Source organism: Hyperolius riggenbachi, chromosome 2, assembly GCF_040937935.1.
Source record: "Hyperolius riggenbachi isolate aHypRig1 chromosome 2, aHypRig1.pri, whole genome shotgun sequence".
In the NCBI taxonomy this organism is placed as follows: domain Eukaryota; kingdom Metazoa; phylum Chordata; class Amphibia; order Anura; family Hyperoliidae; genus Hyperolius; species Hyperolius riggenbachi.
In genome coordinates this window covers 295,249,722-295,273,331 of record NC_090647.1, presented here as the reverse complement: position 1 = coordinate 295,273,331, position 23,610 = coordinate 295,249,722, and the positions used below count along the sequence as shown (strand labels likewise).

General features: G+C 44.8%; 1 protein-coding gene across 12 annotated transcripts in view; it reads right to left on the bottom strand.

Annotated features, from left to right (window-relative positions):
* Positions 1-21,229, bottom strand: part of SRRM1 (serine and arginine repetitive matrix 1) — an 87,936-nt gene extending 66,707 nt beyond the window's left edge. For 8 of the 12 annotated variants that reach the window (XM_068268960.1, XM_068268967.1, XM_068268961.1 and 5 more), the window contains exon 1: positions 207-295. Coding sequence is in view for 4 of the 12 variants with exons in the window: in XM_068268962.1 (XP_068125063.1) it covers positions 207-329; positions 1,657-1,746; positions 21,125-21,145 (234 nt within the window). In the remaining 8 variants the exon portion in view is untranslated. Of the gene's footprint in view, positions 1-206; positions 330-1,656; positions 1,747-21,124 lie in introns of those variants that run through there. The other 4 variants (XM_068268962.1, XM_068268970.1, XM_068268972.1 and 1 more) reach the window with 2 other exon arrangements.
* Positions 21,230-23,610: the final 2,381 nt, after the last annotated feature.

Here is a 23,610-nt window from a genome sequence, read left to right as displayed (position 1 = left end):
ATCATTAGAAAACTGCCATCTAACCCATCACTTCACACAGCAAAACATTAACTTCTTTCTGACTTGCAGTCTCAATACCATGTACCATCATCTATGCTTATACCACCAACACTGGCTTTTAAGGTAACACAATATACAAGCTAATACAAAAGCATTGCCTCTCACATATTTAAACAACACCACCCTAAAGCTTCATTGAGAAATACCTTCACTTCCAGCTGGTTGAAAATGAAGTCAATAACAACATCATCTTCAAACCCAAGAATTTCAGTCACTCGCTTTGTTATCCATGGCTTAATCACTTCCAGATTTACTTTGCTCATTTCAACCTGAAAAAAAAAAACAAAAAAGCATTTTGGTATTTTGCTACACTAGAACATAAACAGGGTTATTTTGCTAATTATAAATTACTTTGCTTGTTGTGCTCATTGAGAATACAGTGAAAAGAAAAAAAAAAAAAAAAGGTACAAGCCCTGTCTTTGGTAGATTGAGGGCTAGTTTCCACTAGTGCGGCGTGCGTCTACGAGACGCACGCCGGCACTGAGCGGGTGGGTGGGATCGCAGGCGAATCCCATGAGCCGTGCCATGCACGGCTATGGGAATCACAGCCTCCACCGCGAATTCTGTAGGGGGTTCCGGCCGAATCGCTACTGCAGTTTCCCCGCGCGATTTGCCTGCGGGGAAACTCTGCAGATTCGCTGCCGTTTCCGCGAGAGTGGAAACGGGCCTTGAACAAAAAGATTTGTGAAGGGAGACTAAAAAAAAATCACTACACATTTCTTAATCGATTAAACAGGTCATGACCAAGCACCATTATGAGTATATGGGAGCAAAGTATAGTAAACCTGGATATAATAGAATTTCTGCCATAGTAAACCTGTCTCTCGGCCCCTGCAGCATTTTGTATCTGATTATAGTGGAAAGTGGGTGGACACATGCGTCATACATCAGTCAGAGACCAATGAGCCATGGTCGGGCTGGCAGCAACTTGTAGTCTGCTCGCCATCTGCACACTAATCTAGTCCTGCGTGGATTACCTCAAAAGCACCAGCCAGTGAGACCTATGCTTCCTGTGTAAGCACTGCCTCATTTACTAAAGGAATTGCCTATCATCCGTGACTTGCTTGTGCATGGCTGCAACATTACAGTATCATCCAGCCTGCACAGTACTGTGGACAGAGGAGCCCACTATCAGTACTGTACCTGCATTAACTGATGAGACCTATGCTTCCTGTGCAAGCTGTGGAGTGATTATTGCATGCAAATCCCTGCATATTTAGCATATTGAGACACTGTGTTTGCTTGCTGAAGTATTGAAAAAAAAACAACAACTCAAAATTATTGACTGAATTAAGATCCAGTACTATAGTATAGTTTATGTGCTTGAGTATGACCATTCTGATATAGTAAACCCCTTTTCCCAGTCCCTTGGAGTTTATTATAAAAGGGATTCTACTGTAACTTGTTCGAGGGCACCACTATAGTCCTCACTTTACCTTTCTTGACCTCTTTCTTTCCCCTTAAATCAAGTTAAGCAAGAAAGTGGAAAATTCATTTTACTGATTGTTTGCTGGCAATTTTTTTTATTAAGAGTTAATGACAAACTTTGAATTGCCTTTTTATCTGACGTAAGTGACCCGATTTAACAAGCCATACCTTCTTTTCCAGACATTCTGCAAATTTTAGTTGCTTCAAAAGCTTCTTCTGTTTGTTGCTAAAACGGTTATCCTGCTCTGCACTTGTGCCCTGCAAACCAGAAAACAAAGGCATAAAAAGAACAGAATTTAACAAAAAGCAGTAATTTTACTTTTATGTATTATTTGTAGTAAATGTAGGAAGAAAATACGGAGGGGAATAAAGGGAAAGAAATATGGTGAGAACACCTTACACTAAAATATCCAAGTAACTGACAATTTGCCTTTATATTGCATACAGACATGTTGCAAAAATAACCAAAACAATGTAAATTCTGTCAGTATGGCATGTAGCTTGTTCATTAGCTTGGATGTGCAGAAAAGAATGTCTACTGTTTTAGTGCTTGTCTGCCTTTTCTATGTAAATTTAAAGCAATATGGAATTCAACAGTAACACAGTGATAACAAATATTGCAAAAGACATGTATGAAACCAGAGGCTGAAACATTCCTTAAAAAGTCCGTTTTGGCAAAATGACCACTGTCCACAATGAACAGTCCTGCCAAGGTGAAGGTACCTGTATGACTGCAAATAGCACATTCTGTGCAAGATGGGCCCACCTCTCTTGACTAGAAATAGATTAAAGTTGAAACAAAGTAATGAAACAATGCCAGTTTATATTTATGGAAGCAAACAAAAGAGCATGTCTTTCCATAATCAGCAGCTGTACATACAACTTTAAAAAGTGCTACAGTATATGGTCATTCAGGACACTGTACAAATGTTTTTTCAGATGCCATGGTGCTATGCTCGACACACAGAATACAGCCAGTTGCAAACTCATAGTTGCGAAACGGGACAGGCTGACCCTGTTTGATACAATTGCATTTACAAAAAAACATCACATTTCCCCCACTTAGGTAGAGCTTACCCTCATCAGGGACCAGAGAAGGTAAAACTGGTACTGTCCTTTCCATATCCCTATCAGGATAGGTTTACTCAGGCTACATCGTTCAACAATGCATTACTTCCAAAGACGACTGTCTTTGTAGTCAGACCTGTTCCAGGTGTGAGCTGGAAGCATGCAATCAATCTGGGACTGTCATGTGATCATACTCCTTATTGTATGCGACTTGGCTAGAGAGCTCCAGCAGCAAAGCCCATTCTTACCTTCAAACAGTATTTTAACCACTTCACAACTGAGGGGTTTTACCCCTTGAGCACCAGAGCAATTTTAACCTTTTAGCGCTCCTCCCATTCATTTGTCTATAACTTTACCATCACTTATCGCAATGAAATAAACTATATCTTGTTTTTTTGCCACCAATTAGGCTTTCTTTAGGTGGGACATTATGCCAAGAATTAATTTATTCTAAATGTGTTTTAACCTCCCTGGCGGTAAGCCCGAGCTGAGCTCGGGCTATGCCGCCGGGAGGCACCGCTCAAGCCCCGCTGGGCCGATTTGCATACTTTTTTTTTGTTACACGCAGCTAGCACTTTGCTAGCTGCGTGTAACCTCCGCTCGCCGCCGCTTCCCGCCGATCCGCCGCTATACCCGTCGCCGCAGCCGCCCCCCCCCCCCCCAGACCCCGTGCGCTGCCTGGCCAATCAGTGCCAGGCAGCGCTGTGGGGTGGATCGGATTCCCCTTTGACGTCACGACGTCGGTGACGTCATCCCGCCCCGCCCCCGTGGCGACGGGGGAAGCCCTCCAAGAGATCCCGTTCTTTGAATGGGATCTCTTGATCTCCGTTCGCCGGCGGCGATCGGAGGGGCTGGGGGGATGCCGCTCAGCAGCGGCTATCATGTAGCGAGACATTGTCTCGCTACATGAAAAAAAAAAAAATTAAAAAAAAAAAAAGGTATTTGCTGCCCCCTGGCGGATTTTAACAAACCGCCAGGGAGGTTAATGGGAAAATAGGAAAAAATGTGGGGAAAAAATTTCAGTTTTCGGCCATTATAGTTTTTAAATAATGCATGCTACTGTAATTAAAATCCATGAAATGTATTTGCCCATTTGTCCCGGTTATTACACCGTTTAAAGTGAACCTCCGGACTAAAAATCGACTCAGCAGCACTGAAAACGCTTGGTGTTTCTTTAACAGTTTCACAGCATCAGAACTTTGTTTCTCTTATACAAGCCTCATTTTTAGCTGCACAGAAGAAAACTGCCCGGGCTTTTTTCCCCTGATGCTGTGCAAATCATGATGGGATTTCTGCTTTTGTTGCTCTTGTTCTGCTGTTTTGGTGCAATTTTTCCCAAAATTTTTTTTTACATTTTGAATTTGACATTTGAAGCCTAGCGTGTGCAGCTGGGAGGGATAATCAGGACACAGGACAGTTGGAACTGTGTCTCCTGCTCCTTGTCACCTCCTTTCAACCAAAAAGATGGCTGCCTCCATGACAAAGATGGCAGCCCCCATGAATCACAAACATTTGCCTGTTCTTTTAAAACAGGGTGGGTAAGAGATTATATTACCTATCTATTCTAATTGACATAACTAATGTAACTTGATGACAGTATGTTTGTTTAGGCTGAAGTTCCCCTTTAAATTATGTCCCTATCACAATGTTTGGCGACAATATTTTATTTGGAAATAAAGGTGCATTTTTTTCCAGTTTTGCGTCCATCCCTAATTACAAGCCCATAGTTTATAAAGTGCAGGAGAACAGAGGCGCCAAAAGGATAAAAGGAAGCTAAATGAGCTTAAAAAACAAATTCTTGGTAAATAGAGGAGGTAGTGGTGGACTTACCTCCTCCAAGTAGACACACAACGACTGTAGTAAACACAGTCAATATATTTTATTTATGAACTCCAAATATGCAACGCGTTTCGCAGGTTTGATCCCGCTTCATCAGGCAATAACAACGGAGCAATAGTATATGTGGTCAGTAGAAGAGCCAGGCACCTCACATGAAGCGGGATCAAACCTGCGAAACGCGTTGCATATTTGGAGTTCATAAATAAAATATATTGACTGTGTTTACTACAGTCGTTGTGTGTCTACTTGGAGGAGGTAAGTCCCCCACTACCTCCTCTATTTACCAAGAATTTGTTTTTTAAGCTCATTTAGCGTCCTTTTATCCTTTTGGCGCCTCTGTTCTCCTGCATAATATTGAGTCCACCCTGGGTGGAGGGTTGAACCCCCCTATTTTCTCATCTACAGAGAGCAACTTCTTATTCCTGAGTGGGGTCAGGAAAATCTCCCCACCTGCCTTTACAGTGGTTGCCTAATGGTAACCCTGGTTTGTGAGCATTAATATTTACTCTATCTAGTAACCATTTACCAGTACATATTACACTATTGGGGCTCTTGGTGTATTTTGTTTTTATAGTTTATAAAGTAACAGTGTTATACCCTCTTGACAAATATTTAAAGAGTTCAGTCACTAAGGTAACTATTTATGTATTTTTTTTAATTGTAATTTTTTTTCCTTTTTATTACAAAAAAAAAATCAAAAAAATTGGGAGTGTGGGAGGTAATGAGTCAATTTATAATACAACACTATGTATTTATATATGAAAAATGTTTTTGGGTGTAGTTTTACTTTTTGGCCACAAGATGGTCACAGTAATTTTTTGTTCATGCGACCTGTAAGCGTAGGAAGTATGCTTACAGGAAGTTGAATGAGACTGGGAAACTTTTTTTTCACAATGACCGTGCTGCTTATCATAGAAGCAGCCGATCATTGCTGGAGGGCATAGATCAACAAACGGGAACGTTTTTTCCCGTTCATTGATCTCCGGGCGCGAGGGCGGCAGCGTGCACATGAGCGAGCGGGAGTGTGGACATCGGCGTAGGTGCGTGTATCTACGCCCCTGGTAGGGAAAGGGTGTTAAAAGGGGCTTAGATACACGCATCTGTGGTGGTAAAGTGGTTAAGATATTTATGAACGGAAGCTTGGCTTCTACATATACTGTATTCTATAGAAAAACATATCTAAAGTTTTGTACACATGCTAGATAGATCTCAGCCAAGGAAGCCATTCGGTGCTCTCTCAACCCAGAATCTGGTGTGTATACAGGTGGCCCCAAACTTCTTTTAAGCCAGTGGTTACCTATTTAAAAACCAAAAAGTCAGATATTCACCTAATGAGAGGGAAGGCTCGGTCCTAATGAGCCTTCCCTCTCCTCTCCCGGTGTCCTCGGTGCTGCGCTGGCCCCCCCGTTCGCGTCCGCCGCCGCAGGGACTTCGGAGGTCTTCGGGAGCACTCGGGCTTCCGAAGACGGGCCGCTCCATACTACGCACGCGCGAGTGCATCATAGAGGGCACTCGCGCATGCATAGTATGGAGCGGCCCGTCTTCGGGAGCCCGAGTGCTCCCGAAGGCTTCCAAAAGCTCCCTTCGGCTGCGAAAGTGGCAGTATTTGACCGAACTGGTCGAATACTGTCACGAGGGATCCTGTGCGGGACCGGGCACCGGGAGAGGAGAGGGAAGGCTCATTAGGACCGAGCCTTCCCTCTCCCTTAGGGGAGTATCTGAGTTTTTATTTTTAAATAGGTAAACATTCACTTCAAAGGATACCACAACTGACATGTGGCATAATGAGATAGACATGGGTATGTACAGTGCCTCGCACACAAATAACTATGCGGTGTTCCTTTTTTTCTTTCTCTGCCTGAAAGAGGTAAGTATCAGGTATGCAAGTGGCTGACTCAGTCAGGAAGTGACTACAGTGTGACCCTCACTGATAAGAATTTCCCCCTTTTTTATCTCTTTCTTGCTCTCAGAAGCCATTTTCTTCTAGGAAAGTGTTTTATAGTTGGAATTTCTTATCAGTGAAGGTCACATTGTAGTCACTTCCTGTCTGAGTCAGGACTGAGTCAGCCACTTACATACCTGATATTTACCTCTTTCAGGCAGAGAAAGAAAAAAAGGAACACAGCATAGTTATTTGTGTGCTAGGCACTGTACATACACATGTCTATCTCATCATGTCACATGTCAGTTGTGGTATCCTTTAAGATATGGCACATCTGATCTTTAAAGTGTACCAGAGCTCAGGCCAAGAAAAAGATTTATACATACCCGGGGCTTCCTCCAGCCCCATCCGCTCGGATTGTTCCCACGCCACCGTCCTCCACTGTATGCACCTCCGGTACCAGGTCCACGCACTTCAGTCAGTCGGAGCCAGTATGGCGTAAGAGAAGTGCGCCCTCTACGTATCTCTCCAGCAGCTGCTGGAGAGATACGCAAAAAGCATACTTCTCCTGCGTAGACTGGAGTCAACTGACGGAAGTGCGGGGACCCAGTATCGGAGCTGCAGACATCGGAGGACAGTGGCGTGGGAACGATCCGAGCGGATGGGGCTGGAGGAAGCGGGTATGTATAAATCTTTTTCTTGCCCTGAGCTCTGAGTCCTTTTAAAATAGTGACTCATAAAATGTATTGTTCCCATCCTCGACCTGTCTGCTGGAAGTTGCTCCATCATCCCTTATGCCCTCCCCATAGTGACATAACATGCAATTTGGCTGCAGCCATTAAGGATAGAAGTATTTTCAAGCTGGATCCACAGAATTCTGCGGATTGTCTGTTCCTCTCCCCATTCACTATTTTGCCACCCACTCCATTCCACAGAGCATGGTCAAAAATGTGTCTACTAATATTTGCACACCTCTGGTTAAACCCCAAGACAACACTGCACAGAAATGAAAATTCTGGGGAGGTTCTGAGTACCAACTCTTTACTGTTGCTATGGTTTTCAGCTGCTACAGGTTTGAAGCGTACAAGAAGTGACATGACAGGAGGACGAGATAAACAAAGGTACATACAGTACTAGGAAATTGTCTAATGTCCCTTTCTGTTTTTCTGGACAGCGATTGTACCCATATACTTCCAGATTGCCACTTGCTGTGGCAAAACAATAGATTCCCGCATGGAATCAATTCAGAGAAGAATCGATTTCTGCCACAGATTTTCATTGGATTCTGGCTTTTGTTATTCCCAGCAGAGCCATGCGCCACATAGCATGCCAGGAGATGTAGTCCATGGATGAGAGTACAGCTATGTAAAGGAATTATTTTGTGGGGATTTTTTTTTCAGGGCTTGGCCCCTTAGCTTCAGTGAAAAGAGCTCCGATTGTCTTTTGCCTGCAACACCATGCAATTTCCCGTCAGATACACAGGTCAAATCGATTATTTCCAACAGGTCTGATTTGATTTCCGTTTTTCTGATTGATTTACTGATCACTTCTGATTTCCGATTGTTTTTCTGATTTTTTTTTATAGAAGTGATCAGTAAATCGATCAGAAAAACGATGGGAAATCAGATGAGACCTATCTGAAATAATTGTTTCGACCAGTCTTAGGGGAAATTGCATGGTGTGTACCATGAAAACGGTTAACAAGACATTTTGAACAAAACAGGAAGGCACCATTTATAAACTGATGCCACAAAGTTTGGAGCAATCTCATGTTACAATCTTTGTGGGAATAGTTTGGGGATGTTCCCCTTCCTGTTCTAACATGACCGCACCAGTGCGCAAAGCAAGACCCATAAAGACACAGATGATCGAGTTTGATGTGGAGAAACTTTACCGACCTCAACCAGACAGAACACCTTTGGAATGAATAGGAGCAGTGATTGCGAGCCAGGCCTGACCGCACAAATGATTTTCTGGAAGACTGGTCAAAATTCTCATAACACTCCTAAAACAGTTAGGGGTATAAAAATATGATTTGCATATACAGTAGTGATGCATTGTGGGAGACTACAGTCGCTCACTTAAAGCTGAATTACCACAAATACCTTCTGTTTTAAGAAGGCAAACTACACTGAGTGTTGGCTTTTTAGTACCCTATACTTTCCTAGCAGTTTTGGGTCACCCCGAACTGCTTTGGTATTCTCTAAATCTCTGTGTAAAGCCTTCCCAAACGAGATAAAGCGGTCATAGCTGTAAAGGGTGGACCAACTCCATATTAAATGGGATGTCAATGTTCATGTGTGTAAAAGCAGGCCTATTGGCAACAATGTATTTTAAAACAGGACTGAATTACTAGGGCAGCCATACACTGGTCGATTGCCACCAGATCGACTAAAGCCCCATCTACACCATGCCATATTGCAGCGATCCGGCAGCTGGATTAGCCGCCGGATCGCCTCTTCTGCGTGCCCGCCGCGTCCCATTAGATTCCCCGCTTATCTCCCGCACGATTCCCTGCCATTGTCCCCTCGCGGGGAGCGAGCAGGGAATCGGCAGAAGCAAGATCCGTCCTGTCGGATCTTATCAATCGAGCCGCATCAGCGGCTCGATTGATAAGGAGCATCGCGGCCTTATCAGATAGATCACTCTGATCGAATCTGATCACATTGGCTGCCCATTACTGCACACAGATTTTGAATCGATTTCTGTGTACACATATATACAGTCACAATAAGATATGAATATCTGACTTTAAAAATACGGGGACTGTTTTATTGAAGCAGCACAAGTAACTATTTTTTGATTGGTTTATTTCATTTTTGTGGACTAAGAAGAGCTATTACTGTATAAATTATTTGTGATGACTATTATCTGAGAAATAGAACGTTTTATCATATTTTCTATTTTAATTACAGTTCAAATTCATTAGGAGTCGGTGCATTTTTCCCCCGACTCCAGGTACCCAAAAACTGCTCTGACTACATGATTCCGACTGGTCACTATACTATGGGGAGGTATCGCCACCCTATTTAAATGTGTATGGCGGAATGTGGTACAGCACTCTACAAAACTAAAGCGCATATCTTAAAAGTACATGGGACGTCCTCACCGCTGCCACTCTCATTCAGCGTCTCCAGCACCGCGACTGAGACTTAAGATATGCGCATTACTTTTATTGAAATGTGAGTGCACTGTTGTATTTTTTTTTCTTTTATTGATTAAACGGTATTATGCTATGGCAGCCTGTACTTTGAGTTTTTAAAGGACTACCGCACTTGAGGGATTGAAGATAGTGACTACACCTATAGGAGCATAAAGTTGGTCTGTTGCAGGGTCAGCCATTGCATTTGGTGAACGTGTATTCAGATCATTGTGCACTAAGGAGAGGTTATTACACAGAGTGTGCACGGTGAGTTTTGCAATGGTGCAGGAGAAAGTTAAAGGGAACCAGAGACGAAGCACCCTTGTGTATTTTACCATGTATATCAGTAAGAACATTAGAGAAAACACTTACCATGCTCTCTGTTTCCTCCTCACTGCTAAAAGTGTCTGTTAACAGCAGTCACAAGAATCCCAGACTGAGCAATTAAATCTGGCTTTGCTGGGAATGATTATAGCTGAGTCATTATAGCAAAGCCACAAGGGGGCAGGCTTGGGCTTGAAATAACAGCACAGAATACAGACTTAGCTATAATCTTTCTGTAGCAAAGCTAGACAGAGCAGCCTGACTTCTCAGTCGGGGATTCTTATCAGACGTGATAACAGTCAGATTACACAGAGAACAATGAAACAAAGGGCAGATTAGGTGTTTACTGTCATGTTCCCACTGATTTATAAGGTAAAATACAAGAGGGTGCTTCATCTCTGGTTCTCTTTAAGTTTTTTCTTCTGAAACATGATTACGCTATGTATGCCTTTTGTCTGTTTGAGCCATTATTAGGAAGAACAAGTGGTCGCAAGGATCCTATATATGACTAAGCCTGTGTTTGCTGATCTTAACCGCAAATTGAATTTGGTGAGCGTATTTCATATTACCATATGATTCCTTCTTAGATAAGTGCCATCACAGTGGACTTTTTCCTGGTTATTCATAAGGACTTATTTAACCTCATGATATATATATATATATATATATATATATATATATATATATATATATATATATAGATATATATAGATATATATAGATATATATATATATATATATAGATATATATATATATAGATATATATATATATAGATATATATATATATATATAAATAGAGATAGATAGATATAGATATAAATAGTACTTCAATGAGTCAAACACCAGGGGTATATATAGATAAAAAATACCATTTATTAATACACTTAAAACAGTTAATATTGGTCATACAATTTTAGGTGATCTGAGTGTCTGGGCAGCTGAGGGAAAAAGAAGTCAATATACAGCAGCAAGTATACAGCAATAGAACGTGATTCAAAACAAGGAAAAATAGCAATGCACCCCAAATATTAGGGGGTAACCTAAAGAGTCCTTGATGTAAGGATGCTAAGATGCAGGGAAATATAATAGCAGCAATAGGTTGGCACAGAGTTCCTGACCAAAAGCAGGAAACTGGTTGTACATAGAATTCCTATCCACAAGTAGGCCGTTGATGGTTTTGGAGGATCAAGGATTACCTATAGGCCGTGATGGAGCCCAGATTTATGGTGAGTTAGCGTCATGGCAACAAAGGTTCAGCTCAAAGTTCCTGTCCAGAAGCAGGCAACTGTATATCAAAAGGATCTCAAGATGCAATAATGGGGCACTGTGTCCTGGAAAAGCAGTATTGTAGCAATGAAAAGGCAATCCAGAGTTCCTGTCCAGAAGCAGGCAACTGATGTAGATAATGTAGTTGGTTTGGATATTTCAACAGTATCCACCATTAATGTACAATGGCACATATATTCATTGCATCATTTATGGCCCATACTCACAGGCTGCAAAAGTGGCCTGTCGCCAGCACACGTGAGCGTGTGGGCGACAGCTCCTCGCCAGGTCCCTCCGCGTACACACGCGGAAGAGAGACCAGCGGTGCGACGGAAGCTGTCGCCGACGTTCCTCCTCCCCCCGCTGGAAGCTCCGTATACCTCAATGGAGGTTGCTGTCGGTAGTCCGCGTACTCACGCGGACTAGCGACAGTTGCGGCGGAGACTGTCGCCAGGCGATTGAAACTTTCAATCGCATGGCGACATCAGCGATGGGCGACAGTTCGGGGTGCACACCCGTGCGACGGCGCATACTCACGGGCGACCTGTCGCCGCAACACACGCGCGCCGCGTGTTGCGGCGACAATTGTAGCCCATGAGTATGGGCCATTAGAAGGAATAAGGCATCCATGGGATCAATTTTAGCTCAATATGAGTGATTTGTAAAAGTCCCAATGTGAGGCAATAGAATAGGCCTCAACACATAAGATGAATGGAGTTTATGGGGCTATTGCAAGCTTACATGTCCTTGTATAGATGCCGAATGCGAACCTCCATGAAGGATCGTAAGTAGTGCTGCAGTAGAGGCATCCCCAAGCCGCCCAGACCTCGTCTACCGGTTTCGCCGAAAGATTCGGCTCATCAGGACACAGACCGCCAAGTGTGCATGTCAGGAGCGGTCTCCATACGCCTTAAATGGCGTTTACGTCGAGGAGGCCCAAGCCGCGTGACTTCCATGGGCGCGGCTTCTGCGCTCCAGCGTGGTCCGTCCGGCTGGAACTGACGTACACACGCATGCCCAATGCGTACATCGCGCCGTTCTGGCCGGTAGCCTGGCAACAAAGCGGGCAGGGCCAGGGGCCAGACAACACCAGCCGGTCCCGTCCCTCCCCTTGCCAGGCTAAGTGCTGGGTGTAAGGGCTAAGAGTGGAGCGGACCCTAAAGGAAAGACGGGGGAGGGAGAACAAAAACACACATACATTGAGGGAAGGGGAAAATAAAGAGCATGCTCCAAAAAGGACGCTCCCACCCAGCACAACGGACTCTTAACCTCCTTGCCGGTTTTCCTGACCTGAGCTCGGGGTAGAAAAAAGCAGCTGCTATCGGTGATCCCGAGCTCAGGTCGGGGTAGGCATTGCAGAGCTTTACCTGCAGTTGTGGAGTCCCGCGCCCGATCTCGCTGCGCAGCGGGACTCCAGCCTCTCTCCCCGGCAGTGTGGGGTCTTTCCCTGGCCGCCGGGATCCCCCATGTCCCCGCTATTCTTCCGGGGACCCGGCAGCCAGTTGGAGCAGCGCAGCCGTGGTGGTGGCAGCAGAGCGGTGGTGGCAGCGTGACGTCATCAGGGGCGGGGCTAACATTGAAAACGAACTTCTCTATATTAGAGAAATATAGAGAAGTTTGTTTATATGTATATTAGCGCCATCTTGTGGGCAAAGAGAAAACTGCAGCCCAGGAGCCCAGGAAGGTAATTTTTTTTTAATTTTGCTGCAGATCTCCCTGCCAGAATGATTTTTTTCAGGTTTTAGGGTCTGAAAGAGTGAAAAAAAATTGCACCGCTTTTAGACCCAAAAATCTGGAAAGAATCAGACTGCCAAGGAGGTTAAAGGAGACCCGTCCTGAAACAAAAAATACTATATTAAATCAAAATATCATATTGGCCTTACGTGGATTAAGTAAGAAACATCAACATACATTGTCATTAGGAACATCTCATATCAAAAAAGCGTATTTTCACTGCAATGATACTATAGAGAAAAATTTGTATATATAAAGAAAAAAGCAAAGAGATTGACTGCAAAAATATAAACATATATAAAGTGCAGCCCTAAATTTGGGTGCTGCAGCCGCCCCCCCCACCCAGCCAAAGAGTCCCAAACAGGAGTGGAGGGAGCGCCAAACCCACCCCGCCCACCATTCCCCACCCCCCCATCACCATGGCCCCTATATGTACATACCACCTTCATAAAAATTATATATAGCTCACAAAAAAGGAGCATATTTTAAACTGTGATTAAGTCCTGGGGATTTAATTGCTTTAAGGTTGTAAATCCAACGACACTCACGTTGTGTCAGGATCTTATCAAAGTCTCCTCCTCTCAGAGGTGGATGTATCCTATCCACAGCACTGAAAGAGATTTTATTGAAGATAATCTCTTTCAGTGCTGTGGATAGGATACATCCACCTCTGAGAGGAGGAGACTTTGATAAGATCCTGACACAACGTGAGTGTCGTTGGATTTACAACCTTAAAGCAATTAAATACCCAGGACTTAATCACAGTTTAAAATATGCTCCTTTTTTGTGAGCTATATATAATTTTTATGAAGGTGGTATGTACATATAGGGGCCATGGTGATGGGGGGTGGGGAATGGTGGGCGGGGTGGGTTTGGCGCTCCCTCCACTCCTGTTTGGGACTTTTTGGCTGGGTGGGGGGGCCGGCTGCAGCACCCAAATTTAGGGCTGCACTTTATATATGTTTTTATTTTTGCAGTCAATCTTTTTGCTTTATATATACAAATTTTTCTCTATAGTATCATTGCAGTGAAAATACGCTTTTTTGATATGAGATGTTCATAATGACAATGTATGTTGATGTTTCTTACTTTATCCACGTAAGGCCAATATGATATTTTGATTTAATATAGTATTTTTTGTTTCAGGACAGGTCTCCTTTAACCACTTAAGCCTAACGCTGCGCACACTCCCGCAGGTCGCGCGTGCTCCCGCGCCCCCCCCCCCGTGTGCGCCTCCGCTGCTGGCCGCTAGCCCACCAATCAGTGAAAGGGATTATAAATCCCTTTCGTTGATCGGACCCCCCCGGAGAAAAGCCGACAGCGTCTCTTCAAACGCTGTGGCTTTTCTGAGCTCTGGTCTCCTTCTGCCTGGGAGCGAGATCGATCTCTCCCAGGACTTTCTGATTGTGGCCATCTTGTGGCCGAATAGCAAATTACACCAAAAACACACAGTATTAAATAAACACATTTAAATACATTAAAAAAAAACCTGTTTACCTCCCACACCAAAAAATACCCACATACAAGTTTAAATTAAAAAAAATAAAAAAAAAAAATACAATAATAAAAAAAAAATATAAATAGTTACCTAAGGGTCTGAACTTTTTAAATATGCATGTCAAAGGAGTATATCAATATGATTTAATAAATTATGGGCTTCTAAATAGTGATGGACGCAAATTGAAAAAAATGCACCTTTATTTCCAAATAAAATATTGTCGCCATACATTGTGATAGGGACATAATTTTAACGGTGTAATACCTGGGGCATATGGGCAAATACAATACATGAGTTTTAATTATGGAGGCATGTATTATTTTAAAACTATAATGGCTGAAAACTGAGAAATAATGATTTTTTTCCATTTTTTCTTATTCTTCCTGTTAAAATGCATTTACAGTAAAGTGGCTCTTAGCAAAATGTACCACCCACAGAAAGCCTAATTGGTGGCGGAAAAAAACAAGATATAGATCAATTCATTGTGATGAGTAGTGATAAAGTTATTGGCAAATGAATGGGAGGTGAAAGTTGCTCGGATGTAAAAAAAATTTCAACCCTGTAGGCTTAAGTGGTTAAGAGTCCGTTGTGCTGGGTGGGGGCGTCTTTTTTGGAGCATGCTCTTTATTTTCCCCTTCCCTCAATGTATGTGTGTTTTTGTTCTCCCTCCCCCGTCTTTCCTTTAGGGTCCGCTCCAATCTTAGCCCTTACACCCAGCACTTAGCCTGGCAAGGGGAGGGGCGGGACCGGCTGGTGTTGTCTGGCCCCTGGCCCTGCCCACTTTGTTGCCAGGCGACCGGCCGGAACGGCGCGATGTACGCATTGGGCATGCGTCAGTTCCAGCCGGACGGACCACACTGGAGCGCAGAAGCCGCGCCCACGGAAGTCACGCGGCCTGGGCCTCCGCGACGTAAACGCCATTTAAGGCGTATGGAGACCGCTCCTGACATGCACACTTGGCGGTCTGTGTCCCGATGAGCCGAATCTATCGGCGAAACCGGTAGACGACAGTGTTCTCCCCAGAATTTTTTTCCAGCCGGGTGGCATGAAATAGTAGCCGGGTGGCATGAAAAAGTAGCCGGGTGGGTTGAGATGAAAATGCAGGGCAACTATGCTTACAGCATAGGAGGATGTGAGGAGGTGAGCCAATGACAGCCGGGTGGTCACCAAATCTAGCCGGGTGGAGAACCCGGCTAAAAGAGCCTGGGGAGAACACTGCACGAGGTCTGGGCGGCTTGGGGATGCCGCTACTGCAGCACTACTTACGATCCTTCATGGAGGTTGGCATTCGGATGATTTATGTACTGACTCCACAGCCCTGGTATCAAACATGCATCCTTTTGGCCTACTACACACTGGCTAATATTAATTTCAAACTTATCAAATGAGTGACCTGCTTGTGAATCAGAAATTAATTCTGTTGCTGACAAATCAGAAATAACCACTGCTGGTGTATTATGCTTGATATGCTAAGAAAATGTTATGTATTTCTTTAGCCCTGTTCACATTAGCAATTGCGGACGGCCGTGCGTTCGGAAACGCAATGCATACGAACGCACGCCATCTGCGTTTGTATGCGTTGCGTGGCTGATCCCATTCACTGAAGTGAATGGGTCAGCCGTGCGTTTCTGGAAAAACTGCGTGCAGCATGCTTTCCTGGACTGCATGCAGTGTGAACATCAGACAGTGCAGTCTATGCACTGTCTTATGTCGTGCGTGTCAGCCTCCTGCATGCATTCCCGAATCGCGGATGGGAACGCGTGCAGTGTGAACGGGGCCTTTGTCTCTTGTTCTTTATTTACATTTTGACAATTTACAATGAGATGCCAATTTTTCTAACTTACATGCAGAATGAAAATTGACCTATCAAAATTAGCTGCAACTGCCCAACTCCAAGCTGTATGGAATTTGAATGAAAGGATACCCAAGGTGATATGTGGCATGATGAGATAGGATGTGTATGTACAGTGCCTAGCACACAAAATAAATATGCTGTGTTCCTTTTTTTTCTTTTTCTGCCTAATGCTGGGAATACACGTTTCGTTTTTGCCTTCGTTTAAACCTTCGTTTCGATTGTGGCTTTTGTCCTTTTCGATCCCGAAATAATCGACCGTACGGTTAATATCACCACCCACGGTTTCGGGGGTTTTTTCGATTCAGATGGTTTCGTTTTTCCAATGATCGAAGGCTGCAAAGAAACGAAACGTAGTACAGGGATGGACGGCATAAACGAATATATAATCGATCTGAACAGCCATCAAGCCTACCAATGGCTCGATTAGATGGATAAAGAGAGATAATATCAAACATGTTCGATCACTAGTCGTTCGTTTTTGGGGTCTATTAATCGAAACTATAATGAGATTATGGACAAACAAAACGTACACAATGTAAATGTCAATAAAACTTGTCACACTCTAGGTGTATCTCACCATGTCCTGGAGATGGTATCTCTGCTTAATTGCCTCCACGCTATGGCCAGTAGCAGCAGGAATCCGCAATTCCGGTAGCGTCAGCGGGGCCAGGAACACAGGTGATGTCGGCAGCTGCCCTGCGCCTAGTACGTCATGACGCGTTTCGGCGCTCCTTCGTCAGATCTGACGAAGGCGTAGAGCGCCGAAACGCGTCATGACGTACTAGGCGCAGGGCAGCTGCCGACATCACCTGTGTTCCTGGCCCCGCTGACGCTACCGGAATTCCGGATTCCTGCTGCTACTGGCCATAGCGTGGAGGCGATTAAGCAGAGATACCATCTCCAGGACATGGTGATATACACCTAGAGTGTGACAAGTTTTATTGACATTTACATTGTGTACGTTTTATTTTATATCTTGCGAAAGAGAGAAAGATTAAAAGGGTTAATGCACCAGAGAGCGCTCCTTTTTTTTGTTTGTCCCTTATCAGCCTAATACTTTGGTCCCAGAGTATACTGGAGCAGCTGCTGGTGAATGACCTGTCGCATCCTTGCGGTTGGATTACGTTTGAGCGCAGTGGAATTACGGGTTTGTTGATAATGAGATTATGACTATTTTCACATACGTTTTCAACACTCGATTCGTTTAACGAACGAATCGAAGGCTAAAACGAAGGCAAAAACGAAACGTGTATTCCCAGCATAAGGCCCGGTTCACATTAGCGTTCGCTATCCGGATCTGATCCGGACCGCATACTGTACAAACGGAACGTACGTTCCGCATAGCAATGTAAAGTCTATGCGGACGTTCACACGCGTCCGTTCCGTACGGAGCCGGATCGGATCCGGACTCTTTTCCAACATGCACTATTTTTTGGGTCCGGATCTCCGGCCCACGCACCCGGACCGGAGCCGGACCTGAGCCTGACAGCACCATCAGGAACACAGAAACCAATGGGGAACGGAAGGCACAGAACACACTGCCTACAAAAACCTGACGTTCTACCCCACTTCCTATGCGTATGCAAGCGGCCATTTCGGATGGGGACACATAGGCCAAGCATGTCTGGAGAGAAGCAGCAGTGACAGACGTGCTGGAGCTGTTTGGCAGAATGTCGGAGGTGGAGGTGAGGCCTACAGCGGAGGAACCTGATTCTACACGTGCACCTTCTGCTGACCCCAACATTTTTTTTTTCTTCAAATTTCACTATTTTTTTTGCCCACGGATCCGGATGGCAGCCTGATGCATGCCTGATACAAACGTACCAGATCCGGATCGGAACCGTCTCTGGTCAGGATCCAATCCGTTTATTTGCCAAAACGCAAGTGTGAACGGGGCCTAAAAGAATTACACATCAGGTATGTAAGTGTGGCAGTTCCTGTCTGAGAAAAAGGCTTCCGAGTAGGACTGCTCAAATCCGGATTCGGGAGACACCCGGATAATTGCTATCCGGATATCTCCCAGTAACCTGTGCAGGGTGGGCGGGTCAAGCTTACCTGTCTGACGTCTTCTTCGTCCGTCCCTGGCGCCTCCCACGATACGTTCCACGTGGCGGTCACGTGACTACAAACACTTCCTCATTCCGGGTTGAAGGAGTTAGTGTTTGTAGTCACGTGATGCGCGTGGACCGCAACGTGGGAGGCGCCAGGGACGGATAAAGTAGACGTCAGACAGGTAAGCTTGACCCCCCCCCCCCCCCCGCCCATGTTTACTGGGAGATATCCGGATAGCAACTATCCGGGTGTCTCCCGGATCCGGATTTGAGCAGCCCTACTTCTGAGAGCAGGAAAGAGGGAAAAAAAGGGTCAATAGTTCATAGATTTTAGCTCTGGCATACTTCAATGAATGTGACATTGAACCAAAAAGTAAAAAAACTTAAAAAGTAGATTTAAATATAAAAAAAAACTGTGGAATATCTTAATTTTTAGGAGATGGATGATACATACAATTGTTTAATTAGTTTATTTTCACCTCGGGTGTCCTTTAAGTATATAAGCAAGGCAAACTCTCACCCTAATTGTCCACTTCTAGTATGTGTCTGCTCACACTATTGTCGTCGCCCCCCCCTCCCCAAAAGAAGAAAAAAAAAACACGAAAAACGAAATTAATAACTCGGTTGTTGAGCTGCTGTTGAGACATTGGTAATTAACAACTGTCAAGCTATGGGCATGTGACTGATCAATTGACATAACTATTTGTATTGTGCAGTCTAACCACTAAAGAGCATATTTTAAGGTGCCTATACATTAGTCAAAGACATTTCACACTTGGGGGACACCAGCCAGGGGTCCGTCGCGTACATAGGTCGCCACAATATCGAGCACTTGCAACCAAGATTTTCCAGCAAGTCTGATCAGGCAGCCATGTAGTGGCACTGATCAGCCTGGAAAATCGCCTGATATATGGCCACCTTTAGAAACAGCCAACTAATCCATGGTATAATGTATGATGTTCAACAACTGCATTCCAGGATACAGCCATCAAAAAGCATGACTGCCCATTTCATTTACCATTAAAATCCACATTTATAGCTGTATACATATTTCTGCACAAACACTTTCCAATTTTACTGCTGAACAGTGTTCATAGAAATCTTCAATTTTTAACCTAAGCAACAGCCTCCACATGATTATTTACAGTATCCAATTGGCAAACCAATTATGAAAGTGCAGGTAAGATGCAAAGTATTTCCCAAAAAGTCTATGGTACCAATTTTTTAAAGAATAGGCAAAGACAGCTGAAGCAAAAAGTAAACTGTTGCCGAGAGCCAACCATCAGATTGTATGTCATTGAATGAATTAAATTCAATAATAATAAAAAAAAATAATGCACCTATTTATCAAAATGTATAAAGTAAATGGAGCGTCCTGTGGGAGGTGGATAGCAAGAATTACTAACCTTCCTGTGCTGGCATCCATGTTCTCCAGGGAGACCCACAGCTGCAAGTTTGTAGTGCTCGCTGTGGGGTCCCCCTTACCACAGTGCATGTTGGGAGATGTAGTCTTGACGGGAGTACATCCCCCAGCAAGCAGCATGGGCAACATCGCCACAGGTACTTTAACAAATGGCACCTGCGGGTCACCCAAAGATGATTAATGCCAGCATGACGACAGGAGCACATATTTTTTCATATTTGATAAATACCTACTTAGAGAACTTTAAGGTGACAACTAATGATACAATCTTAAACTTACAACCTTACCATGTTTATGCATTAATGGAGGACTATCTTAAGTATCCTTTCAAAGTATATTCACTTAGTTTACTCTTCTACTACACAGATTAGGTAAAATCGTACAATCAAGATTGTATCATTAGTGGGCACCTTTAGGAATACTGTAAGCCCCCCCCCCCCAAAAAAAGTTTAACTTACCTGGGGCTTCTACCGGTCCCCCGCAGACGTCCTGTGCCCACACTGGGACAAAATGATCCTCCGGTTCCCCACCGCAGCTCGCGTCCATTTTTTGCGACTTTAATGTCGCAAGCCACTGTGCCTGCGTGGCCCATGCTTCACGCATCATCACTGAAAGCGTACTGCGCCTACGCACAGGACTCTTTCAGCGACGCAAGCTGCACGCACAGCCATAGCTGTGCCGGCACACTGGCTTGTGACAATTAACTTGCAAAAACTGGAAGCAAGCCGCGGCAGGGAATCATTTTGTCCCGGCACAGGATGTCTTCAGGAGGCCGGTAGAAGCTGCAGGTAACAAACTTTTTTTCTTTTCAGGATTACAGTATTCCTTCAAAGGACAACTGAAGGGATACGGAGGCTACCATATTTATTAGCAATACCAGTTACCTGGGTATTCTGCTGATACTCTGCCTTTAATACTTTTAGCCATAGACCCTGAACAAGCATGCAGCAGATCAGGAGTTTCTGAGATTATTAGATCTGACTAGATTAGCTGCATGCTTGCTTATAGCGTTATTCAGACACTACTGCAGCCAAACAGATCATCAGGGCTGCCAGGCAACATGTATTGTTTAAAAGGAAATAAATATGGCAGCGCCCATATACCTCTCAGTTGTCCTTAGTAGATTGACACGATCATTTTTGTTACAACGGTCTGTGCATGTATCTGCAACAGGTGTACATGCAAAGGCTATATTACACGAGCTGGTACGCCTCTGTGCACAGCACAATAATACACGCATGCAGACTACGTGCACTGCGCACAGGTGATGGGTGGCTCGGGATGGACTCCAGCGCCTCTGCCACTGCAGAAGGAGCCCGAGGCTTGTGAGAGTGGAGCTTCCCCCGTACGCAGCCGGGCAGTATAACGCTACACGAGGCCCCTCACAGCAGCCTGCAGGCACACAGGCCGCGGCCTAACACTGATCCTTCTATGGCAGGCCGTCTCCACCCGAGCCACAGCCGTCACCCGCCCGCTACTGCCAACATAAGAGCTGCCCACAACAGGCCACATATCAGTGGACTGCTATCCCGCTGTGACCCGTTTTACTCACGCGGAAGAAGCCCGCGTCCATCTTGGCTGGATCTCCTCACGCAGCAACCAGCTTCCCACAAGGCAATGCGGTAGACGGGGGCGCGGTCTCACAGTCACGCGCATAGCGCATAGACGTCATTAGCTGGAGCAGAAACTGCTCTGCTCTAGTGATAGGCAAGGTGCAGTGCACTAGTGCAGTGCAGTGCTTCAGTAGGTGTACTGTCTAGGCTTCCTTCTCCCACAGTAGCTTTGTTTTGAATTGAAGGACAACTGTAGCGAGACTGAGGTATGTGGAGGTTGATCAGCAGGACAGCCAGGCAACTGGTATTGCTTAAAGAGACTCTGTAACATGAAAAACCTCCCCTGGGGGGTACTCACCTCGGGTGGGGGAAGCCTCCGGATCCTAATGAGGCTTCCTACGCCGTCCTCTGTCCCACGGGGGTCTTGCTGCAGCCCTCCGAACAGCCGGCGACAGAGCCGACTGTAGATTCAATATTTACCTTTGCTGGCTCCAGCGGGGGCGCTGTGGCTGCTTTCGGCTCGGAAATAGACGGAAATACCCGATCTCCGTCCGGTCCACTCTACTGCGCAGGCGCCGGAAACTTGCGCCTGCGCAGTAGAGCAGACCCGACAGCGATCGGGTATTTCCGCCTACTTCGGAGCCGACAGCCGTCAGAGCGCCTGCGCAGCAGCCGGGAAGGTAAATATTGACGTCACCGCTGCACGGAGGGCTGCAGCGAGACCCCTGAGGGACGGCGTGGGGAGCCTCATTAGGATCCGGAGGCTTCCCCCACCCGAGGTGAGTACCCCCCAGGGGATGTTTTGTCGTTACAGTTCCTCTTTAAAGGAAATAAATATGGCAGTCTCCACATACCTCTCGCTACAGTTGTCCTTGAAATGCAATATCTGTGGTGATTCAGCTTGTGGGTGGGGACCACTTAGAATTTCGTGTGTGCTGAAGCGTTACACTTATGTGCAGTGGCTTAGCTAGGGAGCCAGGGGCCCCAGTGTGAGATTTAGAATTTTCAATGAAAAGCTATAAAGGATGGACGAAGGAGGGCCCTAGTTGGGCCCTCTGGTCTAGGGGCCCCAGTGCGGTCGCAACCTCTAGGCAGAAGCTGAAAGTTTGACTAGGATAAGTTCACAGTGGGGCATACCTCCCAACATTTTTACATCAGAAAGCGGGACACTTAGGCCACACCCCTAGTCACTCCCACCAAAAAGTTTTTTAAGAAACATTTTTTTTTAAATTAATATTTCTCCCTACAATTAAATAAACAATGTGGGGAGGAAGGTAAGGGTGCCCGAGGAGGGTGAGGGTGCCCGTGGGATGGGAGGAGGCGAAAACAAAATGATCGGGGGGTGGCGTGGGATAGCGGGAGTGGCCCCCCCCCCCAAATTGTGAAAGTCCCGCAGGGTTCGGGACAGTTGGGAGGCATGGTGGGGCATTGTGGTGCAACCTTATGGAGGCATCTTAAAGTGGACCCAAACTAAAAATACAAGATTTCAGAAATAAAATCTATTTTCCAACTTATAGTAATAAATAGCAGCCTTTTTTCAGCTGCATGATGACAAATATACAATATTTTACATTTATTGGAGGAACCCCTCCCTTCCTTTCAAATTGCCGGGATTTTTCCGGCAAACTGGTGAAGTAGATGGTGTCTGGCAATGGAGGAATTGCTAATGACTGCCCCCAGTATAACCCTAGCTATGAAAAGAGAAGGGTGAAAAGCATGCACTGAAATGATCATAGGTTTGAAGGAGTGTTTATTTATCTTTGTATGTGTCAGAGTGGTGCAACTAAATATTTTTAATTAAAAAAATGTTTGGTTTGGGTCCGCTTTAACACTGAAAGTCAAACTGCAGTAATAAGTTTAAAACATTCAGAATGCATCCAGTGCGAGGCATTCCAACGGACTACAGTGTCCCAACGAAAGACATGCAGTGTAACGTAACTTAAAGGACCACTATCACGAAAAAAGTAGGCAGGTAAAATCTGACAGAACCGACAGTTTTGGGCCAGTCCATCTCCTCATGGGGGATTCTCAGGGTTTTCTTTGTTTTCAACAGCATTTCCTAAACTGTAGATGCAAAGTCTAACTGACAAAACAGTGTGCAAGTGAGTACGGAGACTGGCTGGTATCTTACTATTTTGGCAGTTAAACCACTGTTCAGGAAATGCTGTTGAAAACAAAGAACACCCTGAGAATTCACCATGAAGAGATGGACTGGCCCAAAACCTGTAGGTTCTGTCAGATTTTAACTGCCTACTTTTTCGCGATAGTGGTCCTTTAAAGTGGAACTCCAGTGAAAATGATGTAATAAAAAAAGTGGTTCATTCTTACAATAATTATGTATAAATGATTTAGTCGGTGTTTGCCCATTGTAAAATTTTTCATCTCCCTGATTTACATTCTGACATTTATCACATGGTGACATTTTTACTGCTGGCAGGTGATGGAAGGAGATGCTGCTTGCTTTTTTTTGACAGTTATTTCCCAT